General features: G+C 43.6%; 2 protein-coding genes and 1 pseudogene across 1 annotated transcript in view; 1 reads left to right on the top strand and 2 right to left on the bottom strand.

Annotated features, from left to right (window-relative positions):
* LOC107034823 (uncharacterized) overlaps positions 1-18,495 on the top strand; it is a 94,170-nt gene that overhangs the window by 21,135 nt on the left and 54,540 nt on the right.
* Positions 10,644-17,286, bottom strand: LOC140698383 (uncharacterized; annotated as a pseudogene).
* Positions 17,783-18,495, bottom strand: part of LOC140698385 (zinc finger protein 568-like) — a 54,900-nt gene continuing 54,187 nt past the window's right edge. Inside the window, exon 5 of the mRNA XM_072968718.1 lies at positions 17,783-17,880. Coding sequence (XP_072824819.1) covers positions 17,783-17,880 — 98 coding nt within the window. The remainder of the gene's footprint in view (positions 17,881-18,495) is intronic.

The following is an 18,495-nucleotide window of genomic DNA, read 5'->3' as shown; positions in this document are numbered from 1 at the left end:
GATTTTTTAAAAAACCTTTTTAAAAAGCTCTTAATCTCAGTTAAACACCACAGCATTACTGTATATCTTTTACTAGCCTTTTTGGAAGAATGACCATGACTTATATAAATGTCTTTGTGAGTCTTGATCCTTTCTGATACGAAGTTCCCAACCCGTTTTTAAAAAAGGATGTTACATAGTAAATCTACTAAGGAATTGCACCAGATGTTTGTACACCATTTAAAATTGCCTCCACTTATCACCCACAGTAGGAAAAAGATTCTCTGTAAGGATTTCCGTTGTAAGAAATTTTCCTGAACTACATTTTTTCTCCTTCATCTCTTATGCATTACTTAGCTCTTAACTATGCTCCTGTGCTTTTGCAGCTTTGGCATCAACCGAGTAAAGCCTGTTGCTAAAACAAAACCAGGCGAATACCTTCATGTGTCTGTTGGCCATCCTTTAAGGTACCTGCCTGCACCACCCCCAACAAGGCTGGTAGTGTTGACCCTTAGAGGGAAGTTGAGTCTGAAATTCAAAATTGTCATTTTACTCAGTGTATCAGGAGGCAGATGACCTGAACTCCCTGAGTACGTCTTACTCCATCCTAATAGAGTGTAGATTAAGTGACCTGACTGTTGGAAACCTGAATCATTGTTAGTCAAGATTTATTAGTCATGGTTAACCCCACATTGCCTGTGTTGCCTGGATACATATTAATAGCTACCTTATATTGTACCCAACCATGTGAGGGGCCATAAAACATCTTCCTTTATTGCCTTTTCCTCTGCTCGGAATGTCTATCCATTATAACTCTTAACTACCAGCTATCCAAATGTATTCATCAGAGGTAGAGATCTGCTGTCCCTCTTCCACTGAGACTTTCCTTTTCCTCTCTGCATTTTTTCCTCAGGAATCAGGGTTTTGAATAATAACTACCAATAATTGAGTCTTACAATGTGTCAGTACTCACATCAAGTCTCTGAAGTGTGTCATTTATTTCCATTTTACAGATGAAAATAGAATTAACATAGCTAGTAAATCATTTTCATCTTACAGATGAGGTAGAAATTTACATGGCTAGGAATTAACCATTAGTTCTCAAACCATTATTGGATTGATAATAGTACATCTTTAGAGATAAATTGGGAGGCCAAAGGCTATTCAGTCCAGTCCTTTTATAAGTGAACAATAAAATGAAGCAATTGGACTCAGGAACTATAATTAGAAGAATGGATATGGCAGAGTACCAAGTCAGTCAGCCTTAACAGCTTGATAAGTCATCACAGGACCAAGGAAAATGACATTGAAATTATGAAAGGAGAGGTATATCTAGAATATCCTCTATATGTACAATAGACATATTAAAGGGCAAGAAAAGAACAGATGTATAAGGTAGAAGTAATTTAAAAATAATAGAAGAGGGACTAATGCTTCAGGGAAGGTTGAATAGATGTACTTTTTCCTATTTCCCCGACTGAGTACAGATAAAAACCCTGGATGTTTACAGAGAACAAACATAAGACTGAAAGGTGGAAAGAAGAAGGCAGGGTTGGGACCGTGGGACCTAGGAATAACATGGTGGTTAGTGCTCGGTTTTCTTTTTGCCTTGAATATCCAAGATTTGGAGCTGGAGAAGCTGGCAACCCAGAAATGCCAATTAGGACAGTAAAGCCCCAACAAACTTGCTCTCTAACCAGAGAACAAGGAAAGGGACAGCCTAGTAAAACAAAATTTTTATTTTTTTAATTAGAAAAAAAAACTTGAATACAATTTATTTAAGTGGAGATACTGGGGATTGAACCCAGGACCCTGTGCATGCTAAGCACACACTACCGCTGAGCTACGACCCTTCCCCCGACAGAAGAATTTTAGATAATAGCTGCTCTCCTCTAGCCAAACACCATAGAAAGATTGGCTACACCTATACCAGCAAAGGCTGTGTTGGGGGCTTAGATTTCCACTGTTGCCAGGCTGTGAAAAGGTGCTCCAGCCCTACATCCCCTTCAGAAAAGGATGACTAGGGGGTTGGGACTGTTACCTCCACTGGGTGGTAGTGAGACAGCCCTCCCACCCGTGTTGTCAGTGTAGACCGTTTGCGGAGCTGGGAATTCTGCGCAGCAGTAATGAGGCACCTGTATCCCTCAACCTTACTGGGTGGTCTCAGGGAGGCCAACTGGAATGTCAGGACGTTCACCGCTGCTCAGCGTTAATGAGACCACACACCCTTGTAGCGTCAGTGGAGACTACCCAGGGCACGGTTATGATACACAGTCTTACCCCTCTCAGCCGGGGTGGTTACCAGTGGACATCTAATGGGGAGCTGGAACTTCCCTACCTGTTCAGCAGGAACAAGGAAGCCTTCCCCTCCTCAGGAGTCAAAGGAGGCTGAGTGGGGTACCTAGACTTGTACCCACAGCTGGAAGAAACAAGGTAGTGTCTCCAGCTCTCCCAGCCATGACAGTGTCAGAGGAAGCCAGCTAAAACTGAAGGTTTAAGTAAGATCTAGTATTATAATATAAAACCAAAAATAGAAAAATTACAGGAAAACTAGGAAATTTCACAGAAACAGGAAAATCTCAACTTGAGTAAAAATCAATACAGGCGTACCTTGGAGATACTGAGTTCCGTTCCAGACCACCGCAATAAAGCAAGTATCGCAATAAAGCGAGTCACACAAATTTTTGGTTTCCCAGTGTATATAAAAGGTACGTTTATACTATACTGTAGTTTATTAAAGGTACAACAGCAATATGTCTAAAAAAATAATGTACGTAACTTAATTAAAAAATACAGTCTATTTCCAATTTGGATCAATGGCATAAATTTTTGAGTATTTGACATGGTCCCACAAATTGCTAAGGATCTGTTCTTTGTTCCCCCTAGCCCCCCGCCAATCTTCTCTCCGTTCCTCAGCTTGGGTAAATTTTATTGATCAACCTTCAAATTCACTGACTCTTTTCTTCTGTTATCTTCATTCTGCAGTGAGCCCATTTCAGTCTTAATATTACCATTTGGATTTTTTATAGTGTTTATGTTTGAGAAATTCTGTATTTCCATTCAATTAAAGAGTGAAATGCAGCATAGTCATAACTGCCTTAAAGCTTTTGTCTGATAATTCTAACATTTGAATCATCTTTACTTTGGTACCTGTTGATTTTCCTTTCCTTTGATAATTGATTACTTTTACTGGTTCTTTGTATATTAAGTATTTTTGGATTGTATACTGGACACTTGACATACTTTCTGAGAGTCTGTTTTCTGTTAAAAGCAGCTGGATAATTATTTTTTTAAATTTTAGTAGGCAGTATACCCACTTAGGTCCAGACTGAAAGTTCTGTTTAACCTTCTGTAGGCAGTGGAGCCATCAATTCAGTTTTCAAAGGTTTTGCTGTGCTACTTTGAGAATGCCTGCACATGTCCCACTCTGTTAGACTAGGACTTACACAGTGGTCTGTATCACAGTTCAGTTCTCAGAGCCTTTATTATGCTTCTTTGGGTCCGTCACTCATGTACAGCTTGCAGGTAAGTGTGGGTCTTGTGTCAGTTCATTCACAGAATTAGGGGGTCCTCCTGGAGGTCTCTTATCCAGGATTTCCTCCACATTCTACATCTTCCAGGAGCTCCTTCTGCTAGTCCTCTGGTTAGAAAGAGTGAGTTTCTGTCAAAATTTTGTCTGCTTCCCCTCTCTCTATGCTGTCAGACAACTCACTTTGGGGTGAGGTAAGAGTAGCGAGAGAGAGAGAGAGAAACAGTAATACACCCAGTTTGGACCCTACCAGTCTCTTGGTTCTGCTGACAGTTACTGTAGTGGCAGTGCAGCCTCAGACTGGAGCTGGTGTTAGTGCAAAGTCAGTAGAGAATAAAGAGAAAAGAGAAAAAGAGAGGGGGATTCCTCACCCCTTCCAGGAGCCTCTTTTTCTAGTCCTCTGTCTAGAAAGAAGGGTTTTCTCTCATGGCTTTTGCTGTTTGCACCCACTGCACGGTTCTGGGACATGCCCACGTGCAGTCAAAGCCAAGAAAAAAAGGAGGAAAATATTCCAGTAAACATGCCTCCATATTGTTCATTCTTCAGTTTTTATTTCTTTTCTACTTGCTGTTATTTACATTTCTGAGCCATAGGTAGTTGCTTTTTGGTTTTGGTCCAGAGTGTTAAGTTTTAATTAGTGGAAGAGACATACTGTAACAGACTTATTCCTTGTTGGCCAGCAGTCGACGTCTGCCAACCCAGATACTTTGAAATTGTCCATTATATGCCTTACAATGGCTCTTTTTCATCCATTGGTGCTTAACTTGATGGACTTCCATCTCGAACCATGTGTGTTACTTTTGAGAAATTTTCTCAGAATATTTGATAATTTTCACCATTTTATTTTCTCTGTTCTCTCTTCTCGAATTCCTATTATTCTATTCAGTGTCTAGAAGACTTGAAACTCTTAATTCTCTTATCATTTGACACTTTAAAACAATTTCTTTTGATTTTATGTCCCACGGTCTCAAATACGCAGCCTCCCACAATGCCCGTTACAGGAGCGATGTATCACATTTGCACAGAATCACACGATCATGTCACTCAGGATCCCACATTCTCTGAATCCCTTCGGCAACTGCCTCCCTCCACTCCTCATACCAGAGCCTCCCTCGGTTTAGAGCTGCAGGTTTTTCTCCCTTCCCTGCGACTCCCACCCATCTCAGGGACGCACTGACTCGCTCCCAGAGGGCGTGAACTGACCACAGCCAACAAAGGAAGCTCAGTTCCGGGAGAAGAGTCTCGGTCCGGGTTTTCTAACGGCAGCCCTGGACCTCTCCGCACTCCGAAAGCCACTGCAACGCAGCAGGTCCGCGCGGAGAAAAGTTAGGACCATGGGGATGGGGCTACATTTCCCAGGGTCCACCGCGCCCCTCTGTGACGTCTCGTCCTGGACTACATTTCCCAGAACCCTCGCCGCCTCTAGGCAACCACCTGCGCAAGCTGGTGCTTCGGCTAAATCTCTGGTACACGACGTGAGCGAATTCGTTGTCTCCCGAAGTCCCGCAATTCTAGGCTCTGGGCCACATTTCCCGGAGGCCTCTGTGCTCGGGGCTACTCTCTCAGTTCCTTCGCCTTGGAGCGCTCGGCCCGGCAGCCGGCGTCCCCGGGTCGATGTCCCGGGTCAGCGGTGGGAGGTCCGCTTGAGTGGAGGGTTCAGCTGAGGCCGATCCGGACTAAACCTACCCGGTGGTTCGTGAGGAAGCCGGGAGCCCTGGCGGGGATCTGAAGGCTGCGGGTGCTGGAGCTGGGGAAGCGGAGGAGTGTGTGTAGGTTGTGTAACATTGTGCATGATTGTGACTGCAGGTTTATGTTTGTCGCCTTTTGGAACGATGTGAATGGGGTTTCCATGGCTGTGTGCGCCTCTTGTTTATGTTACTATGTATGTGTGCTACCCAACCAGGTTCATTTGCCCCACCTGCAGCGAGCCAAATGCTGAGGTGCCTGACACTCAGCTTTGTAGCAGAGAAAGGGTTTATTCAAGGGGAAGCCAAGCGAAGGCATAGGAGAATAAGCCTCAAATCTGCCTCCTGTAAAGCTAGGAGCTTGAGATATTTATGGGTGGTCACAGGTGCAGGGGAGAGTGATTGGATGCAGGAAAAGGTGAGGTAATCATTCTTCCGTGCAGGCGTAACTGAGCTTCAGGCTTCTTCACAGGATGCGTGTTCAGAAAATGGCTTTTTTGGCCCTCTGACGTCAAAAGGTCATCAAAAGGTCATCCATCTGACACTCATACAGGCCCATTTGAATGGTTGGTGGTCTCTACCGGCTTAAGCTGGGCAAGAACTAGCTCCAGGTTCCTGAAAAACAACTTAGGCAACTGTTAACCATAGTGACCCACACTCAGAGGTTTTATCCATAGGGAGCGGTTAGAAGAGTCTTGCGATACTGTCTAAGCTGCGTGAAGCTTGGAGGGTACGCAATTTGCAAGAACAATTAAAGCGAGCTTGATAAGTGAAGGCAAGTTACAATTCACTGTTTATTAGCTAAGCAAGTTATAGTTTAATGGATCTAGTCCTCGGTGTCATGTGGAGGGACCGTCATTCTATCTGTGTTGTCCAGGTTGTGAGTGTGACAGTACGACTGTGTGAATGTAATTTTATGTGACTGCTTGCGCCTGTTTGTGTTATTGGCTCTAGTAAGTTTGGCGATGAAGGGAGGTGGAGATAGAGTGACTCGTCATTCTTGTGTCACTGGGATTTATATTGGCTGGAATTGTGGCAGTGTTACAGTGCTTTTGTGGACCTTTGAGGATGGTGAGCATCATTTGTGTGGCTGTATGTCACCATTTGTGTTACTGACTGGGTGGGAATTTGGCTGTGAACGGGCTCAGAGTATGGAGGAGGGTGTACTTATCTCAGTGTTTCTAATGGTGGATTTGTGGTTTGTAGTGGTGCTGTTGTGTCTTTGTGAGTATGGTTGTTACTTTGTGTAGTGATGTAGGGGTCTGGCTGTGAATTGAGTGGGTGTGGGAGGTTCCTGTCTTCATCTCAGTGTTTCTGAGACCTCTGTTGGCTGTGCTGTGGTACTTTGGGGGATCTCTGAGACTCTAAAGGAAGTTGGAGCCTTTGACCATTGGTCGATGTTGACTCTAGGAATGTAACTGGCAGGGGATGGGCACAGATTCTCCCTTCTGTGCTTCTGGGATTGGTACTAGTGTCTGTCTTCTGCTGTTTTTTTTCTCAGGGCCTGTCCCCTGTTTTCACAATAGTGCCTCCACACCCTCATGGGAGCAGATCCTGTAGAGTTTTTCTTGTGTCCTACTCCTGTGTCCTGTGAGGAGCTGATACGGATCAGGCCTTAGGGGAGTGATGGGCACCCTGAGGCTAGCTGTGCATGCTGGAGTTTCTAGGAGCTTGTGACCATGGGGTTTCTGCTGCTCCTCTGTGCTCTCACTTTATTATGACAAAGGCCTCGGTTTCCTAGAAATGGCCAGAGGAACATGAACCCAGAGTAAAGGTTTAGGAGCAAAGGCCCTTCCAGGTGTTACCGATCTTGGATCAAGTGGGCCCTGAGCTGGGTCCTTTCCTTGCCCAGTGCCACTCGTGCCAATTGAACGAGACCAAGTTCAGCCAAGAGCAGAAACTTTACATGTAGATAAAGGAATGGCGAAGGGAGAGCTCATGCTCTCCCTGTGGGGAGAAAGTGGGGAAACTTTTAGGGGTAAGAAATGGGGAAGCCATCAGAATTCTGGGAGAGGGGCGGCGATTTCCAGAAGTAGCCGGGGCATGTGCAGTTCTTTGGGCTCCTCTGCCCGTCACTAACTGTGCCTGGTGAAGCGTAAGGCCCTCCTCTGGGCAGAGAGCTTAGCATGGTAATGAGGCAGAGACAACTTTCAGACCCTTTGGGTCTCATCTGAGCAGGCGCTGCCCCTGTGGTCAGGTGGGAACGGGTTCGGGGCAGTTGACTGTTGCCATCTGGGCCCTTTCTGGCTCTGGCTGGTTCTGTGATTTTGCTTATGTAGCATCTGCCTTAGTTTCTGTTAAGCAAGCACAGCTGTGGGCATGACTAACGGATTGTGGTGTGGGGGGAAAATAAAGTAGGTTAGTCTCTGTACAGGTGGGGGTTTCTTTCCAGTGACAAAATCCCTCCTCTGTGTCCTGCTACTCAATCTTGAGGGATGCTGAGGGGCGACGCCCCAACTTCTGTAACTGCTTCCTGCTGAAATATTGGTGAGGTCTAGGGCCCAGTGGAGGAGCAGAACCTTTCCCTAGCCAACTCAGACAGATTTGATTGCCACCAGGCTGAAGGCCCAACTGCTCATATCCCTGAGCTACCACCACTTGAAGCTGAAGAGTCCAGCCTCTTGCTGACAAAAGACACAGGCAGTTAAGAAGGCAGCGTCTAAAAGGGAACAGAAGAATAACGGCCGCTAAGGGTCCCAGAAAAGGGACGAACCAAGTTCAACCAGGGGGCTTGTTGCAGAATGTTATCTGCACTAACCTCGATTTCATTACATTAATATAGAAACAGCAAGAAGTGTTGGCCAGTGCACATCCACAGACTTGTTCAACCAGGAGGTAATCCAGAGCAATGTGCTGGTCAGTCACCATCTGGGCCAGACAAGCTAGGGATTTTTGTGTGATCTTAACGTCTTGCCCAGCTTCCTGAGCTCTGGTTGCCACCACACCGGTGAGGTTCCTGGCGACCACATTGTTGTATAACTGCACCCCCTCCCCCGGCCAGACCAATCAAGGTTCCAACGAGGGTTACTGTCCCAAATACAAGTAATCTAGTTCCCCTCTTCTCTCAGTGATGGACCTGCCATGGGTGCAGGGGACAGGATCACGAGTGAAAACATGGACAGATTCAGATGGGGAGTATACCTACTGAGCGTCAGATCTGAAAGGGGTTCGTTCACCAGGATACTGTGAGGGCGATTCTCCTGTCTTGAGTTTAGGGGTGCCCTTCCCTCTGCTATAGTGTATCCATGGAGTAATGCCATACAGCTTTGGGGCAGAATGAGCTGTCAAAATTACATGATATGGTCCCTTCCAGTTAGGTGATAATTGGTCCTGAGAACTCCCAATTTTCCAAGTTTTTAGAAAAACCCAGTCTCCTGGCTGGAATGGGTGTAGCATGAAATCTGGGGGCAGGAGGCCCCTGGCTTCCATAGGCAGTAACGACCTTCATAGCTTCTCCCACCTGGAGAGCTGTTGTATCGGAGTTGTTCCACTTCATGAGGACTCCAGGGCCCCTCTTTTTCCACAGAGGGGATCGGCGTACCTACCATACATTAGCTCAAGGCACTTCATTTTAACTTTCCCTGTGGGGCCAGGTGTAAGCGAAGCAAGACCATGGGTAAAAGCTTAATCTAGCTTTCGTGGGCTTCCTGGCACAGTTTACCCAGTGTCCTCTTAAGGGTTTGATTTGTCCTTTCAACCTTTCCAGAAGATTGAGGTCTCCTGGCTGAGTGCAACCTCCACTTCACACCAGGAGCCTGGGCAGGATGTGTGCTGACCTGGGGACACAAAGGCAGGCCTGTTGTCACTCTGAAGAGAACTGGGGAGCCCAAACCTTGGGATTGTTCCCTTTAATAATATCTTGGAGATCTCTCTGGACATCTCTTTTCTGGTGGGAATGGCCTCCGTCCACCCAGAGAAAGTGTCCACTAACGCCAAGAGGTACCTGAAATTTCCTGTCACTCGGGGTGTGACAGTGAAATGTATCTGCCAGTCTTCCCCAGGGTAGTTACCCCTTACCTGGCCTGGAACAGGACTTGACCTCTCGTTCTGTCAGGTCTCTCAGGCTGGGTGTCACCAGCATCCTTATGAGCCAGTTACGGAGGGCCTCTTTCCCATCCTGGGCTCCCTGATCGGCTTCTCTCACTGCCTGGTGGGCTGCGGGTTTGGGGAAGAAGTGCTGTCCCTGTTGGGTGGTCAGCCACTCACCCTGGGAAGGCTCCCGGGCTCTTCCTCTGCATAGACCGGGGTGTACTGGAGCGGGTCAGGTTTTATTGGCATTAAGGGCAGGACCACAGGGGAGTTAGATCTCAGGGCAGCTTCCTAAGCTGCTGCATTTGCTCTGTGCTCTTTTACTACCTCCCCAGCTCCCTTTTGGTGGCCTCTGCAGTGACTAACACCTGCCACCACTCTGGGCGGTATGGCAGCTTGTGAATGCCTTAGGGTCTCCGCCCCACGTTTAACCTGCTTGTGGCAGCATACCGCTTTCTTCCCAGATTGTGCCATGGGCATGTACACTGGCCTGGGCACACCGAGCGTCGGTATAAATGTTGAGGCGCTTCCCTTTCCCCTTCCCTTTCCCCAGCTCTAGCGTCCGGGTAGAGCTATTAACTCAGCCTTTTGACCGGAGGTCCCCAGAAGGGCACTTGCTTCTCTTACTTCTCCCAAAGTGTCAGTGGCATAATCTGCATGTCTCTTCCCTTCCTTTATAAAGCTAATACCGTCTATAATCCACTCTTCTTCCACCTGGGGGATTAGCTCAGCCTTCAGGTCAGGCTGCTGGAATAAACTGTGACTACTGTCTCTATACAATTCTCTAGATTTCCTGACTCTGCCCGACTCACAGCGTTCAGGGTTTGGCCAGTTTTTATGGTCACGACAGGGTTGTCCAACAACTTGGCCTGAACTTGAATGGATTTCCCAGGCGATAGCCATTCAGTTCCCTTAGAATTAATCAGGGCCTGGACCTGATGTAGGGTACAAACGGTGTAGATTGTCCAAAAGTCACATTTTATGCCTCTTGTAAGACAATACTACAGAGCTACAGTAATCTTTGTAGTTTTAAAATAACATATTTAGATGTGAAGCCAAAAATCTCCTTTGCCCATCACACTTCTCCCATTTTTCTCCCTCCTAACTTGACTCCAAAGGCAATTACCATCATGAATTTAGCAAACAAATTTCCAATCCTTTTCTATACTTTTACATACACATCTATACTCAAAATCAATATACAATATTAATGTTGCTTTTATTCCAATTAAAGATACAATTAACTTTGATAAAATATATACACAAAAAGCTACATTACATGCATAAAGAGAATTGTCCTACCAAAAAATGATTATATTATATGCATCATCTGCCCTTTTTTTCAACATCATGTTTTTGAGATCTTTCCCTATTAATACATAGATACCATTTGTTTGAGTCAACTGCTGTACATTACTCCATAGTGTAAATATAATGCATTTTATTCAACCATTTCCCTAATGATAGGCATTTCCAGTTCCCCCACCCCCAATATCTGGCTGTAGAAAGCATGCTAATCGTTTTTGGCCACCAGAAATCACACTGCACAGAACTTCAAGGTACACACCTCCCTGGGTGTATGTCTGGGTTTCTCTGAGGTATAATAATACTAAAAGAAGTTGTGGGGCACCTTAGGAAAATCTCTCTATCCCAGTTTATTGAGTCATCTTCCTAAAGTTTTAGATTTTTCTTTCAATTTGGATTTTTCTTTCTTTAATGTAAGATATAAGGCAGGAATCTTTCTCTTCAGGGAAGGCTAATTACCACCCAAATACCGTTTAAATAGGTCATCATTTCTTTACTGAATTGGGCTGTATCTAGGCATCTAGGCTTCGAATTCCATTCTATTAATGCATACTATTTCAAAGTTTTAATAATAATAACTATATAGAAAAATCATATTGTCTGCAAAGATTTATCCCTTTATTTATCCTATACCTCTTCCTCACCTTACTGCACTGGTTCTGGTCTGCAGATCAACTGAGTTGTGGTACTGCTGTCAGGCATCGTGTCTTGTCTCTGACTTCAACGGGAATGTTTCCAAGGATTCAGCATTAACTGTGATGTTTACTGAAACTCTGTTGGCTTTTCATTTTATTGTTTCTCTTCCTAAGAATGTCCTGTGTCCCGGATGTTTTGAGTTCCTGCTAAAGGCTTTCCTAAACTCATAATGTTTTACCCCAGAGCGAATTCTCTGATGGGTGGGTGCAAATTCCTACTGAAGGTTTTGCTATATTCAAGGGCATTCATGTTATCTTTAATGAGTAGGGATTTCAATGCCTAATGTGGTGTGATTTCTGGCTGAAAGCTTTCCCACATTTGCTACACTGATTAGGCTTCTCACCTGTATGTGTTCTCGCATATAAAGCAAGAGCTGAGAATTGAGAGAAGAGTTTCCCACATACCTTACCTTCATAAGGCTCATCACCTGCATGTGTTCTCACATGTGCAGTGAGTGATGTGATTTGAGAGAAGGCTTTTCCACGTTTATTCCATTCAAAGGGTTTCTTTCCTGTATGAATATTGTGATGTTTAATGAGGTACTGCTTTTGGCTAAAGGCTGTTCCACATTTATTAAATTTACAGGGTTTTTCTCCAATATGAATTTTCTGGTGCTTTGTCAGATTTGATTTGCTGCTGAAGGTTTTCCCACATTCGTTACACATATACGATTTTTCTCCATTACACATTTTCTGGTGTTTAATGAGGCTTGACTTCTGTATAAAAACCTTTTCACAGTAATTACATCCAAATGGTTTCTCTCTAGTATGAATCTTCTGACAGGTAATGAGATTTTCTTTCTGGCTGAAGGATTTTCCACATTCCTTACATTAGTAGGATTTCTCACCGATGCTCGGTGAGGTATTGCTTCTGGCTGAAGTTTTCCCACATTCATTATATTCAAAGGACTCTCTCCCTTATGGATTTTCTCATGGCCAGTGATACTTGACTTGTGGCTGAAGGCTTTCCCACATTTCTTACATGAATAAGATTTCTTTCCAATATGAATTCTCTGGTGACTTATGAGGTTTGACATCTGAATGGAAGCCTTCTCATATTCATAAGGTTTAAATTTTCTCATTTCTATGAAGTTTTGCTTCTGGAAGAACAGTTCTCCAAATCTGTTACATTTGTTGAGTTTCTCCACAGTTTAAATTTTCTCATATTCAATTAGTTTGAGTAACTAGTTGAAGGTTTTCCAATAGTCCTTACATGTACAGCTTTCCTCTGCTGCATTATTTCCCTGGTGACTATAGTAAGATTAGGCTTGTGAATATAAGGATCCCACATGGACAAGGTTTGTAGGCTTTCTCCTCACCATGTAATTCTCAGGTATTTGATGAGGTTTTATTGCTGAATCCTTGTTTATACAGATTTCATTTAATGGGGGTTACTATAAGACAAGATGAATTATAATATACTACATACAGTCATGGCATTTCTTTCTTACATAGATTCCTTCATGATATGTTAAATCTAAGTAAGTTTTCAACTCTTTCCAAGTGAGTCACATTGATACAGGTGTTGTCTTAAAGAAATAATGGCTGAATTCAGAGCGGATGTCTTTCTGATTCACTCAAATTCACTGCCTTTTTCAAACTCTATTTTCTTGGAGATACATACAGTTTGACAAACAAGTCTTTCAGCTGCCTTTCTATCTGCTTTATAACTTCCAAGATTTCTTCTAAAATGGAGTACAAAGAGAGGAAGCATTAAAAATTAATATGTGAAAATTGCTTAAAACACTGTTTAGTATGTACTAAGTACGCAAAAAAACTTATTATTGTAATCATCATCATCACCACTTAAAATTTTTCCCACTACTATATTATTAATAAAATTTCAGATATTTGCTATTATAAGGTAGACTCTCCAGTTTCAGGCCTAAAGAATCACCCAATATGAAGGAAGTTACAAGTGCTAATACCCACTGGCCCCTAATTTTGAGGAGGAAACTTCCTGAGGAACTTTGGGTAGGACACTGACGTTTGATTAGTATGTACAGCTTTGAATGTTTTTAAATTAACGTTCCATAACTCAGAAATCAGCAAAATGAAGTGATCACAAAATAAGTAACAACAGGATGAAAGAATAAGTTTATAAAAAGAATCTATTTAAAAGACTAGACAAGAGGAGAGAATGACCAGAGGGATAAACATACACAGAGGACACAGTGTATTAAACACAGCAGACTGACACATGCATTTATTTTTGATTCCTCCAGCAACTTCATCAAAGTTATGTAAATGGGAAGGTGGGACAATATAAACTTACAGGAAAAAAGAATTGGTGGGGGGTAAGGGTATAGCTCAAGTGGTAGAGGGTACGCTTAGCAAGCAGGAGGTCCTGGGTTCAATCCCCAGCATCCCCTCTAAAAATAAATAGGAAACCTAATTACCTCCCCCTCCCCCCAAAAAAGTTTAAAAGAGAATTGATAGTTGATGAGTTATGTCAACACATAAGATGGCAGCAGAAAGAAGACTGTTAGCTGACCAGGCAGCTCAATAAAAGTGCCCACAGAAAAGAATGCCAATGAAAACAAGGTATAAATAAATCACTGCGACAACTCATGGACTGGAGGAACCAAATGCCCCAAAAGGTGGTGCTAAAGCATGGAGCTGAAGAAAGGATTAAGTAGTTTGAAACTCAGCACCTCCACCACTCCATTCACGCCAAGTGATTAGCACCTGTGCTAAGTCTCAACTATGTCCACACATGTTTTATACTCTCCCTGGCCCCTGCCTTGAGTATGGGCTGGACTTAGTGACTCATTTCTAATGAACAGATTATGGTGGAAGTGATGGGATGCGACCTCTGAACCTAGATCATAAAAGGTACTGTGGTTTCCTGACTATGTTCTCTCTCCTTCCTGTGTCTCTTGATCTGGGGGTGGGATGGGGAGGAGGGACTATTAAGCCAGTTGTCAGGCAGCCCGTGCAGAGGCCCATGTAAAAAGGAACTGAAGCTTTCTGACAACGGCTAGCAAGGAACCACTAAAAGCCATGTGAGTGAGCCATCCGCCTTGGAAGTGGATGTTCCAGTCCCAGTCAAGCCAGCAGGTTGACTGCAACCTCCCAAGAGAGCCTGTGTTGCAATCACCCAGCTAAGCTACCTCTCTCAGAAACTGTGACCCTCAGAAACTATTTGAGAGAATAAATATTTGTTGTTTTAAGCTGCTGAGTTGTAGGACCATTTGTTATGCAGAAACAGATAACTAATACACTACCACATCCCACTGGCAAAGAATAGAATATTTATTCTCTACAGAAATTGAATCAGATGCTTCAGACACAAGGATGTGAAGAACAGATGGCAGGGAGAGGCACCAAGCTGAAATCAGGAAGATTAAATGGTGGGATGTAAATCAACTAAACTTTAATAAAAATTATCGTAAAAATAAATAGTGGGACTTCATCGCTGTTGGCCCCCCAAAATTCTGGTAGTTAAGAAATGAGAAGACTCTTTGGAGAAATGAAATAGCCCAGGAGAAAACCTGTAATACTAACATTTTGGGGCTGACAAATGTCTGAAGTCTTGACCAAGAGTTCTGTAGTGAAGTTCACAAGTCGACAGATCGATCTATCTATCTATCTATCTATCTATCTACCTACCTACCTACCTACCTACCTATCTATCTATCATTATTACATTAAGTTTCCTCCTACCCCTTGACTTCTTTTGGCTGGTCTAATAATTAAGTTGACATAAGACAGATTAACAGCAGGAAAAAAACCCAATTTAATTCATATGTGTGAAAGCTTGATAGAAATGGGACCCCTGAAATGACCAAAGCAGCTGTTTATGTATCAATTTTAGGCAAACAATTATTTGTGAAGATTTAACAAAGGGGCTTGTGCTTGGGGTAGCAGACTAGTGAAGAAGGAAAAGTTTACACAGCTTTCTTAGCCTTGAATCCCTCCACTCTAGTGATAAGGATGCTTTTTATCCTCCTGGTATAGGAAGGGTACTTTTACATGAGATATTTATTTCCTATTTTCAAGGGGGGAAAGGAGGTCACAGTGTTTTCTTATATCATTTTTCTCACTGGCTGTTTCTCAAGTAACATTAATTCAAAATAATCAATATGCCACTGTGGCATATTTGGGGGTGGCCTGCTTTGAGCCCCAACAATAGTCATCTTTTTAGTGCATTATTAATAAAAGATTAATATTAATCAACAAGCTAGGAAAATCTAACAATATGTGAATATAATATAAAAGTAAACCTAGTAATATGACAGATAAAAACAATTTAGAAAAGAACTTCTAAGGAAATGGATACAGCTAAGGAAAAGACACCCCCCTCCCAAAAATCACCAGAAGTCCCCTACAATAACACAAAGAGAAAAGAGCAGATGTCATATCAAGGAAACAACATGTACTATAAAAACTGCTCTTGGAAGTAAAAATAAAATATTGTTAAAATTTTTATAGCAGATATGGGAAAGAGTTGTGGAAATCACTCAGTTACAGGGGAAAAAAGAGTAAAAAAAAAATGACATCAAGAATTTCAAAACCCAGTAAGAGAAGGTCCCAGAAAGAAAAGAGAAAACTGAATGGAGGAAAATTTCAGAGGACAAATATAAGATTTCTAGAAATATAGATCATGATTCTTCTAATAATGAGGTCCATTGAGTACCCTGTACAATGAATAAAAAACATACCAAACTACACCTTTGTGAAGTTTCAGAAAGAAGAGTAGCATTTAAGAATGCTTCCAAAGAGGAAAAATAAAAACAACAAAATACAAATCAAACTGTCATCATACTTTTAAGATGAAAACTGTAAGCTAGAAGACAAGGGTATATATAATTCTCTAGAAAGTCTAAGGGAAAATTACATCCAACTGAAGATTCCAACCTAGTTAAGCTATCATCAAAAAGAGGTAGAATAAGGATGATTTTAGACTTGTAAGGGCCCCCAATTTTATTCCAAGTTAACCTTTCTAAAAGTGCTAATGGAGGACTCGTTTGTTTGTTTGTTTTTAAACAAAAATGAGGGACTAAACCAAGAAAAAAAAAGGCATAAGTTCCAGGAAACCTGTACTCCAACTTAAGAGGTGAAGGAAATTCCCAAGATGACCATGTGCTGGTTGTTTATTTTTTTCAGTTCCATACTGAGCCTTCTATATGCTTGTCAGTAATGCTAGGACTGGGAGTCTGTATACTACATTTCCCAGGCTCCTTTACCAGTTGGCTTCCTTTTATTTATTCACTGGCAAATCCAACATACCCATTAATTATCTCTAGAGTGGAGAAACTTTATGGACACCATTTAAACTAAGTTATAAAGTTAACAACATCAGTAACAGAACATATTGACATTGTGTGTCTCCTGATGAAACTGAGAAGAGCAGTATTCCTTATGGAGTTTTCCTCCCCAAAATGTTAAATGATGACAACACATCAGATAAACCCAAAGTGAAGAACATTACACAAAATAAGTAACCTGAACTCTCTGAAAGTGTTAAGATTGTGAACAGGTGGAATAAACAGAAAATAGTAAGGTGGTAGATTTAAACCCAAATATTTTAGTAGTTTCATTGAATGTAGAGGAGAGTATGTGTCTATACTTGGGGGTCTGGGACAGATGAGAGCAAGCATCTGGTAACAAATTATTTTGCAGTATTCCTTCTTGCTTTAAAAGCATGTTGAATTTGCATTCTAATCCACAATAAACATGCCTATTTAAACACAAAAATCAGTTAATTTTCTTTATCATATAATAGGTATTTTTCTTCTGTCAACCCTCAAATAAAATTGATGCCCTAGAAAGATGCTCTCTTATCATTTTACAAACGCCCAACATGAGCCTCAGAGGTTAATTTCTGATACACAGATTCAAGCCAGATCTCCCAAGCAGGTGATCCACATTCACACATACATAACACCCAGTCACACCTGCGGCCACAACTCAGCATCTGCAGCATCCTCTGCCCCGCCCTCTTCCTCACCTGAAGACCATCAGGTGCCACCTTCATTCTCACCCTGAGCGCTGCGTGCACCGAGGCCTGGACTCACCCACCGGCAAAGATGAAATGTCAAGTCAGTGTCTCATCCCCTCTGCATTCCGAGGGCGAACCAGAACCTATAGAAATCTCCTGGGCACGGCGGGTAGGGTAACGGCTGCCAGGACCGACCTCGGAGCTGAGAAGAATCAGTTCACCTGCTTTCTGGCCGGATTGGCCGCGTCTCTGGCCCGAACTACATTTCCCATAGGCCCTGTGGACCGGAGCTACTTCCGCCGCGAACTGGCCGTTCCGACCAGTGTGCCCTGGCGCTCACCGGGCTGCCAGGGACGAGGACTGACGACTCCAGCAGGCCGACGGGCTCTATCTGCGAAATGCTCGGCGTGCGGGCCTCGCAGTTTTATTTGGTGCGGTAGATGGCGCACGCCCAGCTTCCGCGCTGAGAGGACTCGGGGTACGGGGGCGCTGTGACCGCCTCTGGACTACATTTCCCAGCGGACCCCGCAGGCCAACCTTGTGTCCCGCGAGACTTAGCCGCCGCTTTATTGACTGGCGGTGCCTTGGCTGCGCGGAGTTACCTGCTCTGAGACCTTTAGAACCCCGTACCACTCCGCCAGTTTGGACCAGACCGGAACCGGGGAAGGGCTAAGGCGAGGAGTCTGGATCCGGGCCTTTCCTGTTCAGAACGAGCTGAAGAATGGAGATCGTGTGAGCGTGTGTGACTGTGTGTATTCGTGCTGTGTGACTGTAACTGTAAGTGATGATAACTGGGTGATGGAGTACGGTGCTTGTGACTCTACGTGTTCCCGGAATGGGTACGTGATTGTGACTGAACCGTGCGCCATGGGGATGCAGAGGGCCAGTGATCGTGCAGTTGGGACTGTGTGTCCCGGGGTGTGTGTGGGAGTTGGAGGTCTGTGATTATGTGGTGTTAGGCGCCTGTGTCTGTGCAGGTGCGACTAGTGTGACCTTGGTGTGTGGGTGCGGAGAGCCCTGTGTCTGCTATAGGGACTCTGTGTCCCCTAGGCATGTATGTGGGATTATATGTAGCCGGCTGATGTGGTACAGCACTATGTGTACACATGGTGGTAGTGTTGTGATTGTGCAGATGTGACTTCACCCTACCTAGGAGTCAGCTGTGAGCTCAGGATAGATTCCAGCTCTTTCCTGTAACTGCATTGTGCTGAACTCTTCAGTCTTCCCTGACCCTTCTCTGTGTATAAGTATACATGAACACCACTGATTTTTATTTGTTAATCTGATAACCTACCATCTCTCTGGATTCTCTTACTATTTGTTGCAGTT

Source organism: Vicugna pacos, chromosome 9 (assembly GCF_048564905.1).
Source record: "Vicugna pacos chromosome 9, VicPac4, whole genome shotgun sequence".
Taxonomy (NCBI): Eukaryota; Metazoa; Chordata; class Mammalia; order Artiodactyla; family Camelidae; genus Vicugna; species Vicugna pacos.
The sequence above is the reverse complement of the archived record's forward strand: the minus strand, read 5'-3'. Positions and strand labels throughout refer to the sequence as shown.